This window comes from Lissotriton vulgaris, chromosome 7, assembly GCF_964263255.1.
Source record: "Lissotriton vulgaris chromosome 7, aLisVul1.2, whole genome shotgun sequence".
NCBI lineage: Eukaryota > Metazoa > Chordata > Amphibia > Caudata > Salamandridae > Lissotriton > Lissotriton vulgaris.
The window spans coordinates 313917191-313941788 of record NC_141695.1 but is presented as its reverse complement, the minus strand read 5'-3'; the positions used below and the strand labels follow the sequence as shown (position 1 = coordinate 313941788).

At 44.6% G+C, this 24598-nt stretch overlaps 1 protein-coding gene across 1 annotated transcript in view; it reads right to left on the bottom strand.

The window, feature by feature from the left end:
- LOC147701455 (uncharacterized) overlaps positions 1 to 21721 on the bottom strand; it is an 85554-nt gene extending 63833 nt beyond the window's left edge. Inside the window, exons 1-2 of the mRNA XM_086928655.1 lie at positions 21658 to 21721; positions 9673 to 9761 (exon numbers count right to left, since the gene is read on the bottom strand). Coding sequence (XP_086784781.1) covers positions 9673 to 9755 — 83 coding nt within the window. The 5' untranslated portion in view covers positions 9756 to 9761; positions 21658 to 21721. The remainder of the gene's footprint in view (positions 1 to 9672; positions 9762 to 21657) is intronic.
- Positions 21722 to 24598: the final 2877 nt, after the last annotated feature.

Below are 24598 nucleotides of genomic sequence, written 5' to 3'. Positions count from 1 at the left end.
GTCTCATATTAAGGGACAAACGAATCATCATCCCATCAACGTCGCCAGTTGTAGTGTTGTGGACCTGAAATTACGACACCGACACATACTTTATATTTCAGGGACTTTATTCGGTCCTTCCTTTTCTTACCCCAACTCTAACTAACTTTTTCCCCGCCTTGTCTCCTCCTCTTCCGTCCATCACTCTCCTCCCACCTCATGGACTGGTCCTAGTGCCCAGCCCATTTCACGACATTAAAAACCTTATTGCGACAAGGTTTTGCCCTGAGGCCTGATTAAAGTACTCTTGGGAAGACTTTGAGCTTCTCACTCTAAGCTGAGACACCTCTCCACCTCAGCTGAGATGTTTTGTTCTTAACACTCTTCTGCATGTGTACACAGCAACATCTGCTTCCTGGTGCATGTTTAACAGGTGAGACTGGTTGTGTTTACCCAGGGTCACAGAAGATGACCTCGCTGGCACTGGGAGGTTGTTTGTGCAAATAATGCGCTGTGCTTTCAGGGAAATCTAAAGGAAGAGGGTGCACCAGAGTGTTGTCTGAATGGATGGAAGGCGTCAAGTGGGAGGCTGTAGAGAAAAGCCTGGCAGTGTCCTATGGGTGTGGTGTGTGTTTGTCACTGAGTTGTTAGAGGACCAAAGTGACAAAGCTGCTTCATAAAGTTGAGTTTTTACCCACAACATGGCTACCTCCCTGGGCTGACAGTATTTTTTTCCCACAATGATCTCTCCTGTCACGTAAACCTTTTCTTTGCCCAGCCCAGCGCTAGCATCACCCGTATGTGTCGGACATTCAGACTTGGGATCACAAGAGGGATACTGGATAGTTGCTGACATAGGGGACATAGAGGTCTCAGTGACTTGAATGAACCATGCCTCCGGGGTAAATGAGGAAACGGAAACACAACAAGAAATGTAGGTGTGGCCTACATACAGTCACTCTTTTTCTGTTCTTTATCCTATTTTAGTTATCCACGTGTTCAAATGATGTCTTTGAGATATAGTAATTGAAACACATTAGTAACTTTTCTTTGTGGAAATAAGAACCAGATCTTCATGGGATATACAATAATACTTCAAATAGTTGCTATGCCAATTCTAAGTACACCTGCATGTTCGAAAGCATCCATATTGTGGTTTCAAAATTATATAGTGGTTAGTTTTTTTTATTTTTTATTGCAAGCATATATCCACCACATTTTGGCAGTCATGCTTACTTTTTTTCTTCTTTTTATTTATGTGGTGTATACTTGCAATAAAAATTATTTAAAAAAAGAAAGAAAGAACCAGCACACATACTTGCCAAGGCCGGACCAATTGGTTTCGCCAATGCTTGTTTACAATAGATCGTGTAGTACAGCGTGGCCTGGTTCATTAAAATGCAAAATAGTACAAGAGGCAAGAAACGCATTTTACAAAGTCACGTGGGTGGGTGGGGAATGATGAGAATGCAGGGATTCTGGATCCTACTGTGTGGTTGACATAACAAGGAGCATCACGTGCAAACAATGGTGGTGTTGCCAGAAAAAGACTGTACTTCCGCGTTTGTGCGAGAGGGGGCGATAAAGAAGGGGGCAGTTTTTTGGTCAAACTTATTTTAATTAGCATTTGGTAACAACTTCATAATGCTAGATCCAATATGGTTTTAAATCATGGTTACAGAGTATAGCACACTAGATTTCATGTGGGTGGAGCCTCCCTATATGGCAACAACCGGGGCCTTTCTCTATTTAGAACCTAGAGATACAGGTACAGTTTCAAACAATTTAAAGGCATTAGGCAGTCCATAAAACAAATAAACGTGCATGCCCAACCTATCTATGCTTTGCAATGCGCTTTTAAACCAACCCGTCCAACAAAGCAAAACAAATCCCCTGAAACAAAAACCCTCCTCCCTTCCCCGGTACCAAATTGAGTGGTGGTGGGGTCCATTACGTAGCGCGATTTGTATACCAGTTGTGTGTGAAGTAAGTCCCTTGACGGGACAAGTCTTTATCGTTTCCTTCTGCATGCTCATATCGGGAGTACTCTGAGGATGCGTCTAGTGGCTATGGACTCTCGATCTAGAATTGGAAAAGATGGATTTTTCTGATTAAGGGATGGCACACCGCCAATGGCAGTCCTCGTGTAAGATACATGACTAAAGGACCCTATTTATATTCAAAAATGTTATAGTCATCCCTGAAGATGTTGGTCATTCTCTCAAGACACAGTATCTTCCATACGGATAGGGCGGTGGCTGCCTTCTTCTGCCATTTAGCCGCGATCTCAACTTTAGCGGCCCCTATACATGTCCACATAATGGCCTTGTCTGCTTTGCTTTGGTGCACTAGTGACGGGTCCCTGATGCCTAGGAGATTTCTTCCATGGAGGTCGGTATTGGATATCCTAACATGTGTTTAATGTGGGCGAGTATCTCCTCCCAAAAAGGTCTGATTGTGGGACAGTCCCACCAAATGTGTTGGAAATCACCAAGGAGTCCACACCCTCTCTAACACAGATCTGAAGTATTCGGGAATATCCGTTTAAGTTTGGTGGGGTAGAGGTACCAGTCCATCAAAGTTTTTACATGGGCCTCTCGCAGTTCCAGGGAGTGATTACATTTAGCGATGTCCGACCACAACCCTGCCCATTCTTTATCCGGTATGTCTCTTTGCACCATTCCCTCCCACATGGACATATATCTAGGCCTCAGAGAGTGGGTGGTGGCAAGGAGGGAGCTATATAAAAAATAAATTACTCCTTTCGTAGAGCTTACCTTCAGTACACATTTTTCAAAGCTTGTCTTTTCTTGTGTGGCAGCATCTCGTACATGGGGGATAGTAGCCCAGAAGGGGCAATTTTTCCTATAATTAGGGTGGTGTTGGACTTGGCATTTTATGCAGCGTCATCCCTAAACTTTTTGCCTTTCCCCTAGCCTTTTCTCTGACATGGCGTCGGTGTCTGGGCACTTTAACACTGCTGTCCAGTGTAAGGTGCGTGTGCTCTCTATGTTAAATATGGTAAGATTGGTCTACACCTGTTTGGCCTATTTAATTTACCTGTCAGTCCCTTGTAAAGTGATATCTCACACACCCAGGGCTAGTAAATTTAAATGCTACTGGTGGGCTTACAGCACTGATTGCACCACCCACCAAAGTAGCCTTTCAAACCTGTCTCAGGCCTCTGCCATTGCAGGGCCTGTGCGCGCTGTATTACTGCCACTGTGACATGGCACCTAAAGTGTATGCCATGTCTGTGACCCCCCTTTTACTACATGTCAGTCACCCCTAAGGTAGGCCTTAGGTAGACCTAAGAGCAGGGTGCATTGTAGGTAAAAGATAGGACATGTACCTTAAGTGTGTGACATGTCCTGATAGTGACAAACAACCATTTTGGTTTCTCACTGCTGTGGGGTTGCCCTCCTATAGGAATGCATTGGGATTCCCTGATAAGTGTTTCAGTGGTTATTCCTGATATGAGAGGAGCAGCATGGTCAAGTTTAGTATATTTGGAATGGTAATAATAAATGCTGCGCAATGATGTGCCTCTTGAGCCCCGTACATCCGGGCTCCTCTCTGGGCCTTCATTTGGCACCAGCACTGCGCCCACGTGAGCCCCACTCACTGGGTTCTGGTTGGGGACTCCGCCGCTCCGGGGCAGCATGCGTCAGAAGAGCCCCCACTCCTCTGGGACTCTCTCTTCTTCTGGTGGCCTACGTGGGGCTTCCCTCAGCTCAAGGAAGCCCCGCCCAACCACAGGCTCCCACTTGGCCGTTCTTCCGGCTGGCCATGCTGCTATTGGCGGCCTCTGCAGCCTCTTCCTGTTTTGGGGCCCACCCAGAGTCAGGCAAGGCAGCCTGGCTTCCTGGTTGCCGCACAATTGCGTCGGCCGCTTCTCCTCTTTGCGGCGGCTAAGTGCGGGATGGGCTTCCGCCTAAATTAAAGATAATCGCGGGTGGTCACCTGCCTCAGATAAAGCAATTGTGGGGTGGGCACCCGCTTGTCGACACCATATGCAGGGTGGCATCCGTCGATAAGTAAAGGCATAAAGCGGGGTGGGCTCCCGCTCGACAAAGCCGCATGCGGAATCCCTACGACAGGCAGACAAAAGAATGTGTAATATAAATATAGGGGCTGTGACCCCATGAGTTGGTTGTACTGTTCCAGTGCTGAGGGGGCCTGCTGCTGTTGGGCTCCAGGAGGAACCACCACAAGGGTCTGCCTCCCTGCTGGAGGGCCCTGTGTGCTGGCCTGCCTGGACCCAGCTTTGCTCTCTCATAATCCCTAAGGACTTTTTGCTTCTAGCGCCTCATGAGCGCTATTCTTTAATTGCCCCAGAAGAGGAGCGCGTGGACTTTGCAGCGCTGAGCTGCCCATCTTTCAGAGGGAATCCCCGTTGTAGAGATTCCTCCATGCAGCTTTGTGGAACGGGAGCCCACCCAGCTTTATGATTTTAATTATCGACGGGTGCCCACCCCACTTATGGTGTCGACGAATGGGTGCCCACCCCACAATTGCTTTATCTGAGGCGGGTGACCACCCCGCAATGATCTTTAATTGACGAGGGCTAGCCACGTGGGTTGCAACTCACCTGGACTGTACTGTTGAGCTGCTGGCCACTTCCTCGGATGATATCCAGTGTAACATTCTTACTTTTAGAGCCCTAATTAAGATTGCCTTTATCAATATTTATTCCCGCCCGGTCGACATGGCCCCTGAATCCAAGACCATGGGCTTGCTTTCCACGCTTATTGACTTGGTTCCTCGAAATACCAAGATGGTGATAGGCGGTGACTTCAACAGCCAACTCGAACCACTAATCACTCCTACTGACTCTTTGCTTTCTGTAGAGGATTCTCTTTGGTTAATCCCTTCTCCACTTGTTCCTCCGGTCAGAGTTTGGACACCTTTGGTCTTACAGATAAATGCGGTAACACTAACTCATGCATTGAGGGCTTGTAATTGGGGCACCAAGTCAGACCAATCATTCAATTACACCTTTAATAGACCGGGCCAATCATCCCTACTTGACTACATTCTAGTGGAGGCAAGCATCTGGCATTGGGTGATTGATTTTGCTGTCTTGTCAAGACACAACAGCAACCACAATGCCTTAGTGCTAGAAACTCTAGGTTCCGGAACTACATGGTCCCCCTATTACAGACCCCTTTTCTGATTCCAGTCTGTCCCTAGACAATAATAGAAGGAAAATCACATGGGATAATTTGAGGAAGTCACAGGACAAGGTAGCTGCTCGTTATTCCTTAATTATCCCTACTTTGTTGGTGATGGAAACAGCAGTACAAACTCTTGGCACTCCTGACACCATCAACCCAACTTACGATCATACACTTGGACTTGACCACCAGTCTAACTAATATTTTTAATCCCCTGATGTACACTAAGGGCTATAGGCCTCCGGAATCCACCTGGTACAACAACACTTGCCGTATGGCAAAGAGTGCACTTATTGATGCCATAAAAACCAAAGATAGATCTTTGATAAACACTTGGAGGGTTCTTTATAGGAATAGTATAAAGTCTGCCAAAGATGAGTGGGAGTCCGAAAGATGGGACGCGATTAAACAGGCACTCATCAACAGACATATGAGGGAGTTTTAGTCGTTGGTTAGAACTGCGAGTTCCTCTGGGAGTTCACCCAAATATATCGGCGGAAGCATGGAAACTTCATTTCCAATCATTGTACTGTATTCAGGACACTAGAGACCCCATAGAAGGCTCCCAGCCAACTGGTGTAGAGATCTCCCCTGAAGACGAGACTTGGTTCTCTCTTACCGAAGTCCTGAGTGCTATTGGGAAGCTGCCTCTTGGAAAGGCCCCTGGACTGGATAAGATCCCCGGGGAACTTTATCAGGAAGAATCCAACGTCTGGGGCACATATTTATGTGTAATATTTAATGCCATATTAAGCGGTATGGAAATCCCGGACACCTGGCTAGGGGCCGAAATCTTTCCAGTTTACAAAAAAGGATCCCCTCTTCTGCCCTTAAATTATAGGCCAATAAGCCTGATTGATGTAACGCAAAAACTGTTCGCCAGGATCATTTTAGATCGTCTTCAGTCCTGGATGGAAGAGCGTGAGACTCTCAGTGCATATCAGGCAGGCTTCTAAAAAACATCTCCACCATAGACCAAATCCTAAGGCTCCAATTATTATATTTGAAGACGGTGTCGATAGAGGGTGGGAGCCTCTATATGATCTTTGTTGATCTTAGATCAGCGTTCGATCTGGTACCTCGCCACAAACTTTGGTTAGTTCTGGAAGAACTGGGCATCCCACCTTATCTTCTAACTCTGATCAAGTGACTACACACTGGAAACTTTGCACAGGATAGATATGGGAAACACTGGGAATTGACTTCACGCTTCCCAGTGAATAGGGGTGTAAGGCAGGGGTGTGTTTTGGCCCCCACACTATTTTGTCTTTATATAAATGCTCTGGTCGAACAACTGAATCAAATCGCCAACATTGATGCCCCAAAGTTTGCCCGTGACAAGGTGCCAGCAATGATGTTTGCGGACGACACCTTGTTACTTTCTAAATTACCCATGGGCATCCAAAGGACTCTTGACACCTTTTTTATATTCTGCAAAGATATGGGGCTAGAGATTAATACGGCAATAAACAAGTGTATGGTATTTAATCTTAGACAAACCTCTCGTCCCAACCCCACCCTAAATGGCACCCAGTTGGAGAGGGTGGCAGTCTTTGATTACCTGGGTGTCATGTTGACGGAAACCTTTGGGTGGGGCCCGCATCAAGAAAAGGCAGGCCTGAGGCTAGCACAGACGACCGGGGGCCTAACAAAATTATCTAGGAATTTAACTTCAAGACAACTGGGCCCGCTAACAGAGATTTACAAAGTTCAAATCAGGATTGCAGTTATGTATGGGACTGAACTTTGGGAACACCGCCCTGTAGGTGCACTGGTCAGAACAGAGAAGGAAATGATGAGGCAAATCTTGGGCCTTCCGCCAAGTACCCCTCTCATCCCCTTACGCATGGACCTTGGCCTCAGACCCATACATGAGGAAATCGAGTTGCGAATTTGGCTTTCTGTCGTAGACTATGGGCAACACCCGGACCACTAGTCTACCAGTCAGAACTCAAAGTGATCCTGGGGATTCCATGGGTGGGAAAAATACCCTGGTTGGCACATATAAATAACCTGTGCTTTAGACTAGGCTGGCCAAAATTATGGACCCACCAGGAGGAAGCGTCCCGGACCATCTCACGCCTCAAATTAGTTAAATCTTACAGGCTTTTTATACTGGGTGAACTCTACAGGAATGCTAAACATGGTTGTTTAACTTCTGACTTTTTTAACTTTAAAGATCAATATTTATTTGAGACTTTCCTTGATGACGTCTATCCACTCATGGCAAGGAAAGTCTATGCCCAGTTTAGATGGGGTTGCCTTCCAGTCCATGCTTTTACCAGCACATGGACCAAAGCCTCCCCTCCCGGCTGCCCTGCCTGTGAGAACCAGGAAGAGACCCTTATACATGTTTTTTTCTTCTGTTCAGGTTATATTGCAATCAGAAGGTACTTGCTCTTACCAATATGCAGGAATATGGGGTTTAGACATATAGGGGAGGCTCTTAGAGTTATGCGAACTGGAACGCACCCCCCGATTGTTTTTGCTGTGTCCCATTTCCTTAACTCCATGTGGTTTAGGCGTCGTAAGTTTTTAAATTCCTCTAGTGTAGCCTAAACATACCTCTTCCATTTTCCACTGCTTTGAACCTATCAAATATGTATTGACTGTTTTAAATGCTTTTAAACGTCAATATTTTTTTAACTTGTTATCGATATTGTATAATTAACTGCTATTGGCTATATCTTATTATGTTTAAATTAATATAATGTATCATATTTTTTTATCTGTTGCTTTTATGGTCTGCAATGATCGAAATAAAGCTTGGAAATGGAATATTTATGGGCTTCCACCCATGGACAGCAGCATTAGAGGTGACCAGGTGAAAATGGGAATCAGACAGACTAAACACAAGGTGAGATCAGCCAATGGATACATATTAATATTGAAAAGCAAGGGAGTAAAATACCCTCTTGTGCAACACTCCAGTTCAGCATGTATGAAGGGGGAGTGGACTGCGAGATTGCAGCTAATCCCGTTCTTTCAGAAATTAACGATTTGATCCAATTTAGAACTTTTCCTCGACATCCAATAAATATAATTCTCTGAATTATGATGTACATGATTAGCAATATCGAATGCTATTGGTAGATCCAACCGTATCAGCGCTCCGTCATCATCCCTACCCACCTCCATTCTTAAATCATCCAGAGTGAAGGATTAGGGTTGAGATTTCGTCCAGCATCTATTCTGATACACAGGTGAGACAGATTGAGAGGAGGTGAATGCTGGATGCTGATTGCATCGTCAGTCAGAGATGGGTGTCACTTTCTTATTGATAGATTGCGATATCAGGGGTCGCCACAGGACACCCAGAGGTGCTGAATTAGATTCAGTAATAGTCCAACTGGATCAATTGCTGGTGAATACAAAAGAGGCAAACCTTTGTGAAAAGGTTTGAGAGAAAACCATGCGAGAGAAGAGGCTGGTTAGGAGGGCTTGGTGGTCTGTAGTTTCCATGTTGTAGAAGCTCCTAATAGCACCAGAAGGCAGGGGTCTGTACTGCCAGTACTGGTCTATGTGCTGTATTTACTGCCTTCCTCCCTGAGAAGCCCTCGGCTCTACCCCCAAACTCTAACACTTTCCCTTTTTTTATCAATGTGGCTGGAGAGTACAGGAATGTATTTGTGGTTGGAATTAAATAAAACAGTACAGGCTTAAGGGGAGTGTGCACCCTGATGGTGGGTCTAGTGCACTGTCACCTGCATCAGCGCAGGACTCTCAGTCGCTGTCTGTAAGGAGTAGGATCTATAATGGTACATTACATAGACCCAGGCGTCCGCAGGACCTTGAAACACCTCTCAGCATCAAAAGCATTTTATTATTGTCTCAGTGCACATTCTATTTCATCTAACTAATTTAGAAGTCTGCTTCATGTATGCATTTCTTTATCTTGTAAAGGAGAGTTTGTCCAGATCATTGGTCTGCTACATTTAAATTTCCTGACCTGAAATGGAAAGTTTATCTCCAAGGATGGTTAACGTAGAGATCTCAGTGAATGTTTATGAGAGGGGTCCCTCACGATGTGAGCACATACGTGATAGAGCGCATTCGGCATTATTGGAGACTCTACAACTCTGACATTGTGTACCTAATTACCAAGAGTCTCCTTTACAAGTTGTTCTTGATAACTAACTAATTGATGAGGACTATGTGACATTAAATATACCTGATCTCCATGGTATCCAATGCATCTCATACTGTACGTGATCGCCACAGGATTTACCGAATATTAGATGTGTACATTACACACTCACAAGGAGATGAATGGGCACGTTAAATGTCTATAGCACCTGATGATCAGGCTATCCGTAAGAAACTATATAAGTATAAAATCAACGATCACTAGTTGTAACATGTCTATTTCTGATCACCATTTCATCCCTGGGATATCTTGGCAATAGCAGAGAGGTAATATGAGCTGTGTGAAGGTAGCATGGTGCTCTCCTTCACACATCTGGTTATGCTGCTCGTACTGATAGTGCAATATTGCTTAATTAAGTTTTGCTCCTACCTGATTGGCTGTGGAAGCGCACTCAAAGAATGCAGAGCAATTCCCATTATCAGCATCACGCGGAGCGCCGTCTTCAAGGCCATGATGATCTGAGGAGAGATTGAAGTGCATCAAAGGGTGAACTTGAATGGCACTCCTGGAATATGAGCACACTGACCATGCAGGCAGCAGGCACAACAGGAAAACTTAAGAAACATGATCCCTAATATTGATTCCACATTGAATGTACAATGTCTTTACCACAGACCTAGCAGTTGCTTTACCTGACAATATTCACATAAAAATGAACATACAGTATTCAGCCTGAATACTCTATCATGGCAGTGTTTTGGTGATGTGCCCATCTCTGCATGACTTCTATTCCTCTAGGTTCTAAATCCAGCAAGTTTGTTTGATCTATCAAGGTTGGTCGGACACACATTTACTGCATGCCATTATTCAGATAGTTTGTTAGAAAGGGTTTTGTATTATTCAACAGAACTTGCTTCATACTTCTAATGTATTGTTTTGCGGGTGTACTACAGTGACACTCCACTAGACAGAAAGTATTGCATTGGCATTAAATGAAGGGAATCTAGGCGAAGAACTGAAATTGACGTTTTGGTCATCTCTAAAGGAGTGTTCCCATCACAGGGCATTATACAGCAGTACATATCAGTCCACGTACACTGATCATGATTTATGCAAATAATTTATCTGTCAACCTACGCTCCCTGCCCAGGGCCGCCATGAGCCTAGAGCCGCCCCTGTGCCAAGTTTCATGTCTGTCTAGTCAAGCATTAGGAAAACCTTCAACTGATTCCCGAGCCAATGACAGCTGCTAATGGCATCTTACTCTTTCTGCAGCCTTGAGCCTAGTTCCTGGCACTCCTCTTTAACCTCAAGAGGGAGGACCAGGGGCAGAGAGAAACATGTATGTGAGTGTGTTATTTATGTAGAGTGAACCTAGGTATAAAGGAGAGTGCTGTAGGCGGCAGGGATATTGAAAGAGGGATGGAAAGGAGCAAGGAAACCTGAAAGAATCATGGAAAAGAAGGGGGCAGCAAGGTTTATACAAATGAACAGGACATTATTAGGGAGAGGAGAGAGTTACTTATTTATTTGGATTTTAATACAATGCAAAGCAGACCCCATGGGTATTGTTAAGAGCGTTTTACACAAGACCAGTTCCAATATATACTTAATTTGGTTCTGTAACATTACTTTTTGTGCTAGTTGGTTTCAAGTTCCACATTATTATCGGGCGAAATCCTTTTCTTTGAATCATTTTGCACTTAAGTCTCGTTTTGTCCCTTTTAATTCTGCTGCATCTCTGTGGCAGACGAGGCAGAAAGACCACATCCTCCACTTGCGACAAGCTATAGGATGTGGGTGCCCAGACATATAGTCTACCCGTTCGCTAGGCGACAACATCTGTCACCATGGAGCTGCCTCCAGTCCTGTCCTGGCTGAACTATTGCCTCTGTTACCAGGAGATTGGAAATACAGGTGGGGATCCAGCACAGTTGCATCCAAACTCTAAAAATAAATCTTGATAACTGAGCTGGTGGGCAGCCATTTTTACTTCCAACATGGTCACCGCTATTCAAGCAATGTTGTATTACAGGTTGCGTGGAGTTGTAGTCTTGTGCTTGTTGTCAAGGTATCCAGTGGATCCATAACGAAGACAAGCAGAGCAGGAAGCAAGATGGCAGCAAAGAACTTGCTCATAATTAAATGGTTTGTACACATAACAATATTAACATGCAATACGCAAGTGTTTTTACCGTGCATTTTTCACGTTTTAACCGACAGTAGTTAGCCTAGGCCGCTTTTAAAATGACCATTGTTAGACTACCATAGTTCTTTTGGCTGTGTATCTTACTTTTTCATTTCAGAAGAAAAGCTGTACCAACGACTTTGAACGGTATATCATTTAGTTGTATTTCTCATATGAATGTTTAACTTTACGCAATCCTTGGAGCACGCAGTAATGAGCACCTGCGAAAATACATCTTGGGAGAAATGTATCTTCTTATGTTGCAGGTAATAGATGTTTGAACAATGCTGAGAGGGATTCCACTGTGCTCTAGCTTGTGAAACTAATGAATATGATTATCGATATGTTCTTTAACCAGATTGGTCACTTTCGTGGGAACCGTGTAACGAAATGTAGAAAAATAATTATTTAAACGAGTACAAAGATGACCTTTCCTTATTGTTAGAAGATGCTTTGCTCGGCTCTTAGAGAGAATTCCTTATCCATTTGCTTGTGAGCAGATGGCTTCTACTGTCTTTCAGAGGCTATCACACTGGCACTTATTACCCTGACTTCTTTCATTTTCCTAACTTCCTCATGGTTTGCAGGGTAGCGTTTCCCTTCATGGCAAATTGAGTTTGCCTGTTTTGAGGCAACGTTATAACAGTTTGTCTTTGCATTTACAATTTTGAATTACTTTTAGGTATATTGACCAATACATTTATGTACTAGCTATTGAAATTCAATTAATTTGATGATTTGGCTTAGTAAATTTGCTGATTTCTTAATAAGCATTCATGGTTTTCAATTCTAATACTCTCTGTCATTTGTGTGAGGCCTAATGTGCTTCACGTTATTTTAATGCAATAATTGTCATGTCAGCCTTAGCTGGAACCAAAGATCCATCTGCGTGAGTGCAGCCCTAACTCGAGTTTGTAAAAATATTTAGCAAGGTGCAAAGCGCTGCAGCAGCGGTGTCAAGCATAGTCTTTGCAGGTACTACCCACCAAGAGCGTAGGTGCCAGGCTGTGAAGTGCTGTGACTGCTCATTAGGAGTGGAGCTGCCCATCTTTGGTAGTTGGTATTGCCCATTAGTAAGGTCGCGTGCTGAGAAGTGCTGGCACTGCTCATTAGGAGTATAGCAGTTCTGCTGAAAATGCTGCCACTGCCCATTAAGAGTATAGCACCCCTGCTGAGAAATATGTATACTACCCATTATGATTATTGCAGTCGAGCTTTAAACTGCTGGTACTACCCATTAAGAATACAGCTGTCCTGCAGGGAAGTGCTGGCACTGCCCATTAAGAGTATAGCACCCCTGCTGAGAAATATGTATACTACCCATTATGATAATTGCAGTCGAGCTTTAAACTGCTGGTACAACCCATTAAGAATATAGCTGTCCTGCTGGGAAGTGCTGGCACTGCCCATTAAGAGTATAGTAGCCTTGCTGAGAACTGCTGGAACTGCCTATTAAGCGTATCGCAGCCCAGCTGTGAAGTGTTGATACTCCTCATTAGGAGTCCAGCATCCCAGCTGTAGCTTTCTGATACTGCTCGGAGCATAGCATCCCAGCTGTGAAGTGCTAGTACTGGCCATTAAGAGTATAGTATCCTTGCTGAGAAGATCTGGTACTGGCCATTACCATTACTGATCTAGCTACTCGGCTGGAAAGTGCTGGCATCGTCTCACTTATAACACAGAGGTTTTGTCAATAGAGAGCTTCTCTAGTCCATCAAAGAGGTGTTTGACTTTATTCAATATGAGCTGTACACGACTCTGGTGGCTCCATATGGACCTGGGGCCTGGGACCTGTTCACTCCCTCTCTGGAAAGCCTAGATGACAATACAAATGTCAGACACAGACACTCATGCTGTATATTAGATGTATAGGAGCACCTGGGAGCCTGCAATACCTGTATAAAAGGCCTGCCTCTAATTTCCGTATTATGGGGCCGATTAGGATTGAGGTGAATCCGCATCCTCTGGGCCGGCGGAAGCCACCGCCTACCCCACATTAGGCTGGGTGGTAAGCGGCGGACAGGAAGACCGTCCGCCTCTTTTCTGCCGCCGTCGCCTTCCAACCATGGCGGAAAAGCTCTTATATGGTGGAGGTGTCTATCAGACACGGCCAGCCATATTAGGATGGGGCAGAAAACATGCTTTTCCGCGGCAGCTTTTCCGCCGTGGAAAAGCATGTGGTCCTTCGTGTTTGGGGGCCCGTTGCGAACCCCAGGCGTGTTGGGGGGTGGGGGGTGCACATGGGGGGTACCCTGTACATGCTTTAGCATGCACAGGGTGGCAGGCACCATGCGGTGCCTGCCACGTTGTGCATGCCAAGGCTACACATGCATATTTTACATTGCGGCGGGTGCTGCTTACAGCAGCACCCGCCGCAATGTAAAATATACGGGATGTGACCGCCAGGGTGGTGGTCACATCCTAATTCGCACAGAGGGAACGCCGCTGCCCCTGCAGACGGTTGAGTTGTGAGGTCTCTAATCTCCAGTAATAAGAAAATGATGTAGCTGCGCAACTGTAATAAATTGTTACATTTAAGTCTTGACATCAAAATGCTTACTGCCTGGGTCAGCAGCCAAGGTGAATAGGAAGCCACAGAGCAGAGAAGTAAACAACCAAATCAAGCTTTTCATTCTTCTGATCTGTTTTTCTAAAATGGACATTGCTCAGTAAAAACGCTACACCTATGACAACATGTTTATTCTTCGCATGCTATAGATTATTAAAGAGCGATAAAATCTCTCTGCGTGTTTCTATGAATTCTAATCTGACTTACATTACAATGATTCTGATATCTATTGTGCAACCAACTACTTAAATACTAAATGCTTTTTGTTGTGTTTAATTAGTCACTACAGAGTCACATACCATAACATACTTTATGTGCATGATTAATTAAATCCATTGCATTAGTTTATTTAAAACATGAATAAATAAGCAAGAAATCAGATTATCCGATTTCACAACAACACGGTTTCACATATAAAATCGAAGAGAGGTTAGTTAAAATTTTCAAAAATGACATCACTAGGGTATTGTGGTTCCGAGTCCCCAGCAAGGGAAAACAGAGGGCAAGTTCTATGTGCAAAGATAGCAGATAGCAGGATTTCCAGTACAGTTAAAAGCCAAAGATTGTGGTAGCTTTTAGTTTATAGCTCAGTCTGATCATCTGCTGCAGTTTTGATAAAGACCTCATCCGTCCAAGGTCTCTTTTGAGTTAGTTTAACTCGGAGAATCCAAAGTGGACATGTTTCAAGTGTAAATTCAGCAATGGCAGGCTTCCCAGAGCCATCTTGTGCAGCTAAAAAACAACAGTTGCAGCAGCATTTACTTTGTTGTGCTAGCAGCCCTTGTGCTGCGAATTTGATAATGGCCACGTCCACCCGGAGTCGCATTTAAGTTCATTTTGTCATGCCGTTATGCAACCATTTGTTGATTAGTTTGTCTTTTTATTCTTGTGTCCACATCAGTTAGGAATTTTATCAAATGGCAACTCAACTGGACATCCTCTCCGGAGAAGCTTGCTAGCACTGCTTGTCTGCAAGATCGTATATTTTTCCTGTTAAAAAGTGGCCTGAGTAAGACTCTTTGGGCCCGATTCACAGAACTAACTTAAGACAAAATCCTAAACTTACTACCATTTTGGTATTCACAGAAGGCACTTACTCATCAATGAGTAAGTGCCTTCTATGAATACTAAAATGAGAAAGTGTCTTCTGTGAATTCCAAAATGGTAGTAAGTTTAGGATTTTGTCTTAAGTTAGTTCTGTGAATCGGGTCTGGTGCTCCCATAATAGTTCCTTGAAGATAGTTAGGAGGTGCAGGATATCCTCCTCCCCTTCCCTGCAGAGACGACAGGTTGCTGGAGTCTGGGGCATAACCCTGGTGGCAGGTGGTACGCAGATGGTAGTATACCTAGGTGGAATTTCAAGAACTTCTCTTTGGTGGTTTTGGAAGGCCAGTTGAGGTACGTTTGAGGCGTGGTTTTGATATAGGTCTGAATGGTGAACCAGTCTTGTGCTACTCTGACAAGGTGGCTTTGTCTTGTACAAGGTACTCTCCTTTTACAGTGTTTTTAACTTGTTTTTCAAAGCTTGCGTAATTCCCCGATGTCTCCTAGAGGTCTTGCAGGCCTAAGTTGATTGAGTGAGTCTTACAGGTAGCGTCTAGCTGGTCCTGCCTTCTTAGCTTGCAGTTCTTCCCAAAAGTAGGTGTTTACTGTTTCTGGCTTCCCCTTTCTAATTTTATACCAGCTTTTAATATATGCTCCTTTATGGGCCAGCTCGTGTTTCTGTATCCCGAACTCTAATCTCAATCAGATTTAGATTCAGTTTTTATTGCTCATGACTGCAACTGTGTTATCTCTTTCATATGAAAGAGCGAACATCAAGGATTTAAACAGTTTGTGTGAAGGGTTAGCGTGGGATGATGCATGTATAAGAAATAAAATACCCTCTCACATATGCTAAAACGATACTGCACATCACTTTGACGTTCTATGACCTTATAAAGAAACTCCCCCTTCGCCCTTGTTCATCTAAACCAGGGGTCTCCAACCAGTCGATCGCGAGCTACTGGTAGCTCGCCGAGACCCTGCCAGTAGCTCGCGCTGCTCTGTGCTGAATGTGCTTTATATGCCAGCCAAAGCCATTGTAAATGCCCACAGTAATGTATTGTACCATTGATGTTTATGCGCGGATATGAAGCCGGCATTCCCGCGTCGGTACTTATTATAATTATATTTACGGCGCTCTTCTGAATCTATTTACGCCGAGTCTGAGCGATGCAAATCCCCCCGCCCCCTTGAACGGTCTCTGCAGACAACAGCACCCGCCCTCACCCAAATCAGCAGCTATCATTGGCCAAGTCGCTTAGCTGGGGCGGGGTGGAGAGGATGACGTTCGTCTCCTCCGTGATCAGGGTCTCGTGACCCTGTGTAAGCGCCCCCTGCCTCTCCCTCACAGGCACCGCGCAGCTCAGTCACGAGTGAAAGTGCAGAGCTGCAGCGGGCGTGACAGGGCAAAGCAGCAGGTCCCGCAAGCTGGAGAATTGAACTGCGCCATCTGCCTTGAGTACAGCCTGCTGCCTTCTATCAACCGAGCAGTTCAGCAGCAGGTAAGGCAGGCAAACCGTGAGGCCTCTCGGCGGTGTTAACAGGGATGTGTTAACTTGGTAGCGGGTCCGCCGTCCTTCTCTTGTGACCTAGTAGTTTTCCCTGGCCTGGAGTCCTATGTTGAATCCGTGCGTTTGGTTTAGCTTCCCTTTGCCGTATACTCGTATAGTTTCAAGGGGTCAGTAGCTGTGCAGGTGAGTGTGGGCTGATTCATTTTGTTTTGGCTGCCTGCAGGCCTTCTTGGGTCTTGTACACCGGATGGTTATTTCTCCGATATAAAGCTGCAGCAGTTTGGGGGCCCTTTAGATCGTTGTGCATTGTGTTTTATTTACTGCGCTATACAAAGCTTCCTTAAATGCACAGCCGACATCTCCCGACCCATACCTTTCAAAACATAATAGTCAAGTGTATGTATGTATTGTATGGCATGCTATGGCGGGCCGCAGCTTCCACACCCCAGTGGTCGGAGGGTGCAGGCAGTGAGGGCTGCTGACTTGCACTTTAAGTAGTGCAGGGCGCCGTGGCCAAGAGTGCAGGAAAGGGGCAATAATACAATTATTGAATGTAGCCAGAAAAATGCTTTCACGGCTCAGACCTTCGGCTTGGAGGTGCCAGAGGTTTTCAGACATGCATTGCTCGAGCAGGTTTAGCTGCTGCACCGTCCTGATTACAGTGTCTGCAAATAATTATTAGAGCACATATACATCAATAGCTGCACTTGGACAGCTGCGCGTCTGTCCCATGCCTAGGTAGATGGGTAGGGGGAAAAGTAAAAAGAACCTGGTTGCCCTGAACATTTTCTGCAAAGGTCACTTCTGCTGCGTGATAGGTCAGGCCCAGTCCATCATTTGGTTCCCTAGCAGCCGTTGGTTTTCCTATTGTCGACCACCGAGTAACGTAACCATTTTCTTTCCTAAATTGTATTTGGTTTTTGCTGCGCATATCTTGTTACCGTTTCTCCCGAATCCAAAGGCTGTTTTGCTCAGTGTAGTGTTGCCCTGAGATAAATGCAAACTTTATGTGTACTGTACAGACTTGGGAGGCAGTTTTGTTGTATTTTGTGCTGCTTATGCATATTTCCTGTATGGCTGCAAATGAAATGTATTTCTGCACTGAACTCTGAGGCCTGCTCTGTCCCTCATAGAACCACAGTCAGCACTTCGAGGCCCTACTACGCCAGCCACAAGAGATACTAAGAACGTTATGTGTTGTACAGGCCTTTTGAGCAGGGCTTTAAGTGTGATGAAAAACCTGGGGGGTCTCTCAGGTGCCGCAATTAAGAAGGGCAAGCTAATAAAAACTCAACACCTGTGCTTAGCATAGTGTGCCAACCGACTGGTATTTACCTGCTTCCGTCATTGCATCCAGAGTTGTAACATTAAATATCCCTGATTAATAGCACAGGAGAGTTGCTGTGAAAGGTCAGAAAGTGGTTTGACAACACAACACAAATCCAAAATCAATCCTTTCAGTGTTTCTAGGGAACTTTTAAGTATTGTGTTCAAAGCACAGTATGGTGGGCTATGAAGAAAATAGGTTTTTTGACCTTTAACGTCAATGAAAATGGGCGTGGGCGGTCACTCGGAAAAATGCGCGAGTTGCTTGGGGTTTGGTAGCTCACGACCATTTTCACTGACCAGAAGTAGCTCTCACTACACAAAAGGTTGGAGACCCCTGATCTAAACAGAGCTATATGGAAGTCTTCAGTGACTTATAATATTCTTATAACATACAGCAAGGGGTACATTATACCGTATATAATACATACTACAGTTTTTATAACATTAAAAAAACGAACACAAATGTTCTTATTACAATCTAGTTGTGCCATCATTAGTCATCTGTAATAAGAAAATTATGTAGTTATGCTATTGTAATATGTTAAAGATCTTGAGTGGGGACATTACTTTGCCTGCTGCCAAAGCCTCCTTCTATTTGGTGATGGAAATCCTCGGTGACCTGCCATATCCTTATGATGTATGTAGGAGGTATTTTCTTCTATATAAAATTGCCCCTGCACAACCAAACACTCTCAAACGTTCAGGTCACAAACGCACACTCATTGCCCCCTAGGCACTGCACCTGTTTTGCGTGAGTAACAGCTCCTGGAATCTACAGCATGTCATCCGCCTAGCGGTGAATATTACGTGTTGTGGTGTGTCCACACTGACCTGGGACACTTTCACACAAGCAAGGACACCTCTAAACGACTCTCTATGCAGCAATCGGGGCAACCCACTGTATATATGAATGTGTGCATTGTGTGCACAAATAACTGGATTGAACTGCTAAATGTTTAGAAAAATGAGTGCAGTGACTCAAACTGCGGTGGTTGTCGAATAACAAGACTGCCTTGTCTTAAGGCCACCTCTTGCCGCTTTCTGCCACCGCCCTACACTTCCTGTATCTTTATCACTTTTGCAGGAGCTTTTTCATGCCTACTATGTCCCTTTGTCATTGTTTTCCTACATTTCTCTACCACCTTCATTGTCTCTTTCTTTGCCTCACTCTCACTTTTTTCCGAGCCAAAGTTTGATGACGAAAAATGAGTCCCTATCTCCAAAAAAGTGAGTGCCGGTGTCCACTAAAGATGGGCAAGCCAAGCCAAGGGTCTAGTTTGGATCTAGGAGAAAATATCTGGCATGTAAATGGTACAATAAGCATAATGTAAAAAATATGATAAAGTCTATTTAAAATTCAAAGAACACAGAGAAGCATTTCACCTTAGTATATCATATGATATCACTGCATAAACAGGAATTTGTTAATTTTTTTAAAACAGAAAATAGAAACAGTCCTGCCCCCCCCCCCCCCCCACGCTACCAAAAAAGTCATTAGCGAATTAAGTGCTGATTCAAATGTCATGTGTACCCTATTGTGGCCTAGATTCTTATTGTAGATGCAGCAAAATAATAGCATAATACATGGGATTATGTAATCCCTGGGTAAACAACAGTCAATAATGTTATTACAGACCAGTTCTGAGTCAGAATATCTGCTGCCAGAGCCAGCAGACAAAGGGAAAGGTCACAGAGCACAATTGAAGCAGCTGCTTAAAGCAATGAAAGGTAAGCTTGCTTTACTTTCTTCAGCTCTATTTTTATCTTATGATGACACGCAGAGAGAACATGTTTAATTTTTGCACACCTTAGATAGCGAATAGCTAGGAACTTTCGGTATGTTTCTACACATTCCGAACTACTGCGCTTCTTTTCATCTGACTTGTATTGAACTGTTACAAATATCTGTTTGCAACAACTATCTAACATGTTTTTGATGTTTTTAGTTTTGCACTAGAGTTTTTTTTTATTCTTCATGTTTGCAAACGTGCTTGCTCTTTCACGTCAAAGAGCTATGCACCAAGGTTTTAAGAGGTTTGTGGGAAAGGTGATGGCATGACCATGTATTATATGGGATAAAGTACCCCCCTGCGTACATGATAAGGATATTTGCAAATCACCTTGGAGTTCCTTCGGTCTCATTTCTCTATATGGTTGTGGAACTCTTGGGTGGCTTCCAATATCTTTATAATTAGTGCTCCTGGTTTTATGGTATTTTTTTTAACATTTCCATCTGTATTTATCCATATTTATTTTTGCCCATCTTAATAGTATTTATCCATATTTCTTTTCTGTTTTGAGAATAAACAGAGTCATAAAATGGTATATTTCCACATTTATTTAACTGATAAACATGCATTCATACTTTGATACCTGTTGAGTTTTAGCAAATTAAGCAGCCAAATATACCAAAAAACATTAATATATGTTAACTAATGCCTGTATTTAAGAAAATCTCATCATATTTTTTAACTCCCCGTGCTTTCTATCTGCTCCGCTGTTGGCCTGGAATTCATGATGGACAGCATGGGGAGTCACTCAGAAGAAGCACAATTTTCTGTATTTTTCTGTTTTTAAAAATAAATACTTAAAAATAAACACATTGTTTTCTGTCTGCATTTATCTGTCAAAATCTGTAATGATGGAAAACCGGGAGCGTTATTTATAATGCATGGCAGGGGATACTTTATACCATATACAGATTAAATCAAACCCAAGGGGTTTTTGCACAGTCCTTCACATCCTGAACTCTGGGATTTGAAGGTACTCTCATATGCCATAAAGAATAAAAAGGAGGCTCAGAAGAAGAAAATAATTACCTAGAATTGATCCCAGGGTTTTGCAATGTGCAATTCAGGCCCAGATGTGTATCTCTTTCTGTTGACCGTTTTATATCAAAGGTCACTGCTTTGTCTTAATTTCTTGGGGCAGAAGCCACAGGAAAGCTAGGCTTGTTTTGGGCTGGACGGTCCAATAGGATCTTGAGCATAGCGTGGCCAGGTATGTGTCTCGTGCTAGCAGTGGCTTGCCCGCCTATAACCAACACAGGCACAAACTGAGCAGTACCGACTCGCACACTGCAGTAGATTATCAATGATGTACTGATGTTAGAGTCTATCCTGATATAAACACACTGTGCAGCTAAACATCTTACATGAAAATGGCGCAGCATAGTGCAGCAAGCAATTTTGCTGTGCCCAGCGGCATCATTTTAAAAACGCTGGGATGAGCCGAATTAAGAAGAATACGGCGTATCCCTATGCTCTGCGCCAGTGCTAAAGATGTTGCCTAGTGCCAATGCAGGCATCCATGCCTGCGTTGCAGGGGTGATTGTGTTTGTGCAGGTGTTTTGTAATGGTCTTTTGCTCCTATGTGTGCTGCATAAGGCAGAAGAAAGAGCAAAAAACAAGGAGAAATAAAAGTATTTCTCCTTGTTGTGCCACATTAATGCCTCCTTTTGAAAGGCGTTCATTTTGGCACTGCCTCACATTTACAGATCCTTGTAAATCTGGGGCAGGTTCAAAAAGCCATGGGTGTTGCTGGGAATGCTCACAGCCCAGCATTGCACGTCCCTTTGCTGCAGAAAACCCGGTTGCAGAGGACATATTTACAAGGTTGTGTTAAGCCACGCAAAGTGGTTTAGGGTGGCTTTGTAAATATGGACCTACATAGAGCCCCACAGGAGTAATAAAAAAAAGTAACGCTCCCTGTGGCGCTAGGGGCTTGTAAATATGTCCCAGAATGTGCACACAAGCAGTGGAGCTCGTACTCACCGTGTACTGGGTCTGGCCTGGGCTTCTGTTGATGCACCTCGTGTCACCTGGAACTCTCAGGCTTGTGGGTATGCTGGTGTCATCCCTTGCTTCTCTTATAGTCCCTGAGGGCATAGGGGCACGAGCCTTGGGGATGGAATTGGCTACCTGCCACAGGTGACATGCAGCATTCCTTCCGCCGGTTATTGCTGGGGCTCTTTGCCAGTCGCCACTTTACAAATGTCACCTTTCCTTCTAATTGTCAATAAGGCTGGATGGAGTCTGAGCAAACAGCAGAAGGGCTGTGGATCGATCAGTGCCTGATAGGAAACCAATCAGTGAGATTCAGAGATAGCAGCAGTGAAAGGACAGCATCCACCTAAGTCCTCGACAGATGTACAGACACAGAGAATCTAGCCCATGCAGGGGGCCAATAAAGAGTGACGTGATAACGCCAGATGCAACAGAGGCTGTTGTGCAGCAGGTGCAGTGGCACCGAAGCCCAAGAGGCCTGAAGGGCGCACAGAGCCCTGAACATTGATGCCTTTTATGATTTAACAGCAGCCAGTCCTCCCACAATGGCCCCTGACACACTGGCTATGCTACTGGCTGTGAACTGACAAACAAGGATTAACTCACAGTACACAGGGGGCTCAGGAACCAACACCCTGAAGCACAGGGCCAGAGACTAAGACACTGAGATACTTGGGACCACAGAGAGACAGTATAATATATAGGTACAAAAGAGATGGTAAAAAATGGTGTCATTTGCTTTTGCGTATTATGCACAATTTCAGGAAAATTACACAAAGGTATGTGTAATTCTGTGGAATGCAAAACGGTATTTAAGGGCCACATGTACGTAGCTTTCTTCATTTCCCGAATGGCCCAATTCGCAGGTTTGCGACCTGAATTTTTTTTTTCTATGTACAAAAGCCCATTTTGCGATTCGATAAACTGTTACTGAATCGCAAAATGGGTTAGTGATTCGGTATTAGAAAGGAGAATGTTAAGGGCATCTCTTCCTAATAGCTACTCACAGTGGTATGTAAGAATGTTTTGCGACCGAAATGTGGTTGCAAAACATTCACATTTTTCCACAAACTTCAAATTGTTGGTAACCCATTGGCAAACATGAAGTAGTCCCAAGGGGACCCCTTCCCTTTTGTGAATGCATGCTAAAACTTTTTTATAAGACACAGCAGTGGTCCCATGGTCCACTTGCTACTCTTAAAAAATAAAAAGCAACTTTTAATTTTCGTTTTTTAAACGCATCCCGTTTTTCTTAAGGAAAAACATGCTGCATTTTTAAAAATAACGTTGCTTTATTTAAATGCAAACAAAGACATGGTGGTATGCTGTCCCCAGCAGGTCACCTTCCCTGTGTTTTTAGCGATTCCCAATGGATTGCAAATTGCAAACTACCTCATCAATATTAATGAGGTAGATCAATTGCGACCAATATTAGGAATCGCTAATTGTGTCAAAGACACATTAGTACATAGGTGTTTGCAATTACCTAATAGCAAAATGCAAAAATTCGCTATTAGGTAATCTCAAAATGGAAAGTGGTCACAGTGATTAATTTTAGCATTAAGTGCTTCCTTGTGTCAGTTTTTGACACAAGGATCCATTTCTTGGAAGAAATATAGCATGAAAAGATTGGCATGCTCATCAGTTGCCCGTGTTCTGGCCATTTGTGTTATTCCTGGATGCTTTTGACGTGGAGAGGTGGTGCAGAGGACAGGGTTTACGGTTCGATCCCCGGCCCTGGCAGCAGCTCAGCTCAGCACCATGTGACTCTGGGTCTCAAGAGCCTGAGACCCGTAAGGGTGAGTAGTTCGCACCAAACATGTATAGATTCGTTTATTTTGCTACAAACTGTGGAACTTAACCAATGTAGCATAATTTTGGGAACTTCATGTGACTGCCGGGCCCCGGGGGAAGCACAGTCGCAGACTAGTCTTCCCCCGGGGTCTTTCGCGCAGGATAGGACAGGCAGGGGAAGGGGAGGAGTTTAGGGGGTGGGTATATAGGCGCAGGGGAGAAAGGGAACTTCCTTTTCCTGCGCCTGGCACCATCGGGAGGGTAGAAAGAAAGGGAGCTTAGCGTAGGGACGTATACACATAGTTTAGCTAGAGTTATTGGGTTTTAGGCTTGTGCATTGTCGTCGGGGGCTGTTTCCACGGCAGCCGTTTTTCTTGTCACGCCGGAAGCGTGAGCTCCGGCACGATGTCGGGCGTGTCGTCCGAGGAGGTCCGGGCGGCTTTGCTGCTGTTGGCGCGGGCTGGATGTGAGGACTTGCTGCAGCCAGGTGTGTTGGGCCAAGCATGGGTGGGGGCCACGAGTGGCACGCGCGCGGCCTCGGCCGGGGTCAAGGCTGCGGTCGTGGCCTGCCTGGAGGACGAGCCAGACACGCACGGGCAGGCGGTTGATCGGAGGGGGGGCGGAGCGCCCAGGGACCCGGCGAGGGGCGGGAAACGTAATGTCATGTGCTTATCTAGGTTCCTGATCGATACTGTGACCTTATGCCCCTATTCGGCTATAAATCCATTTATTCCCTATATTGGCATAACCGTTCAAGTGCGATTTTCTGTAAAGTCATCTCTGGCCTCACACGAGCAGAGCCACAGAGCCACATTCCAGCATGACTCTCTGCTACTTCCTTTGCGACCAATTAGTGCAATGACAGAGCAGCAGTCACTATCTGATATTCCTAGATAACACTCCGAGTTCTTCAACAAGATAAAAACTTAGCAAACCTGGAAATCCCCGCTTGCTATGTTTTGATTAGTAATGGAACTCTAATGAGCAACTGATAACTATCACTTCCTAGTGACATCTTTAATTGACGTCTTATGTCCAGCAAACTTGCGTCAAACCCGGCACCTGTCAGGTATAAATATTACCAACGTTGCCTTAAGCAATGAGCGAACATGTTGCTGATGCCAGCTGCCTGCAT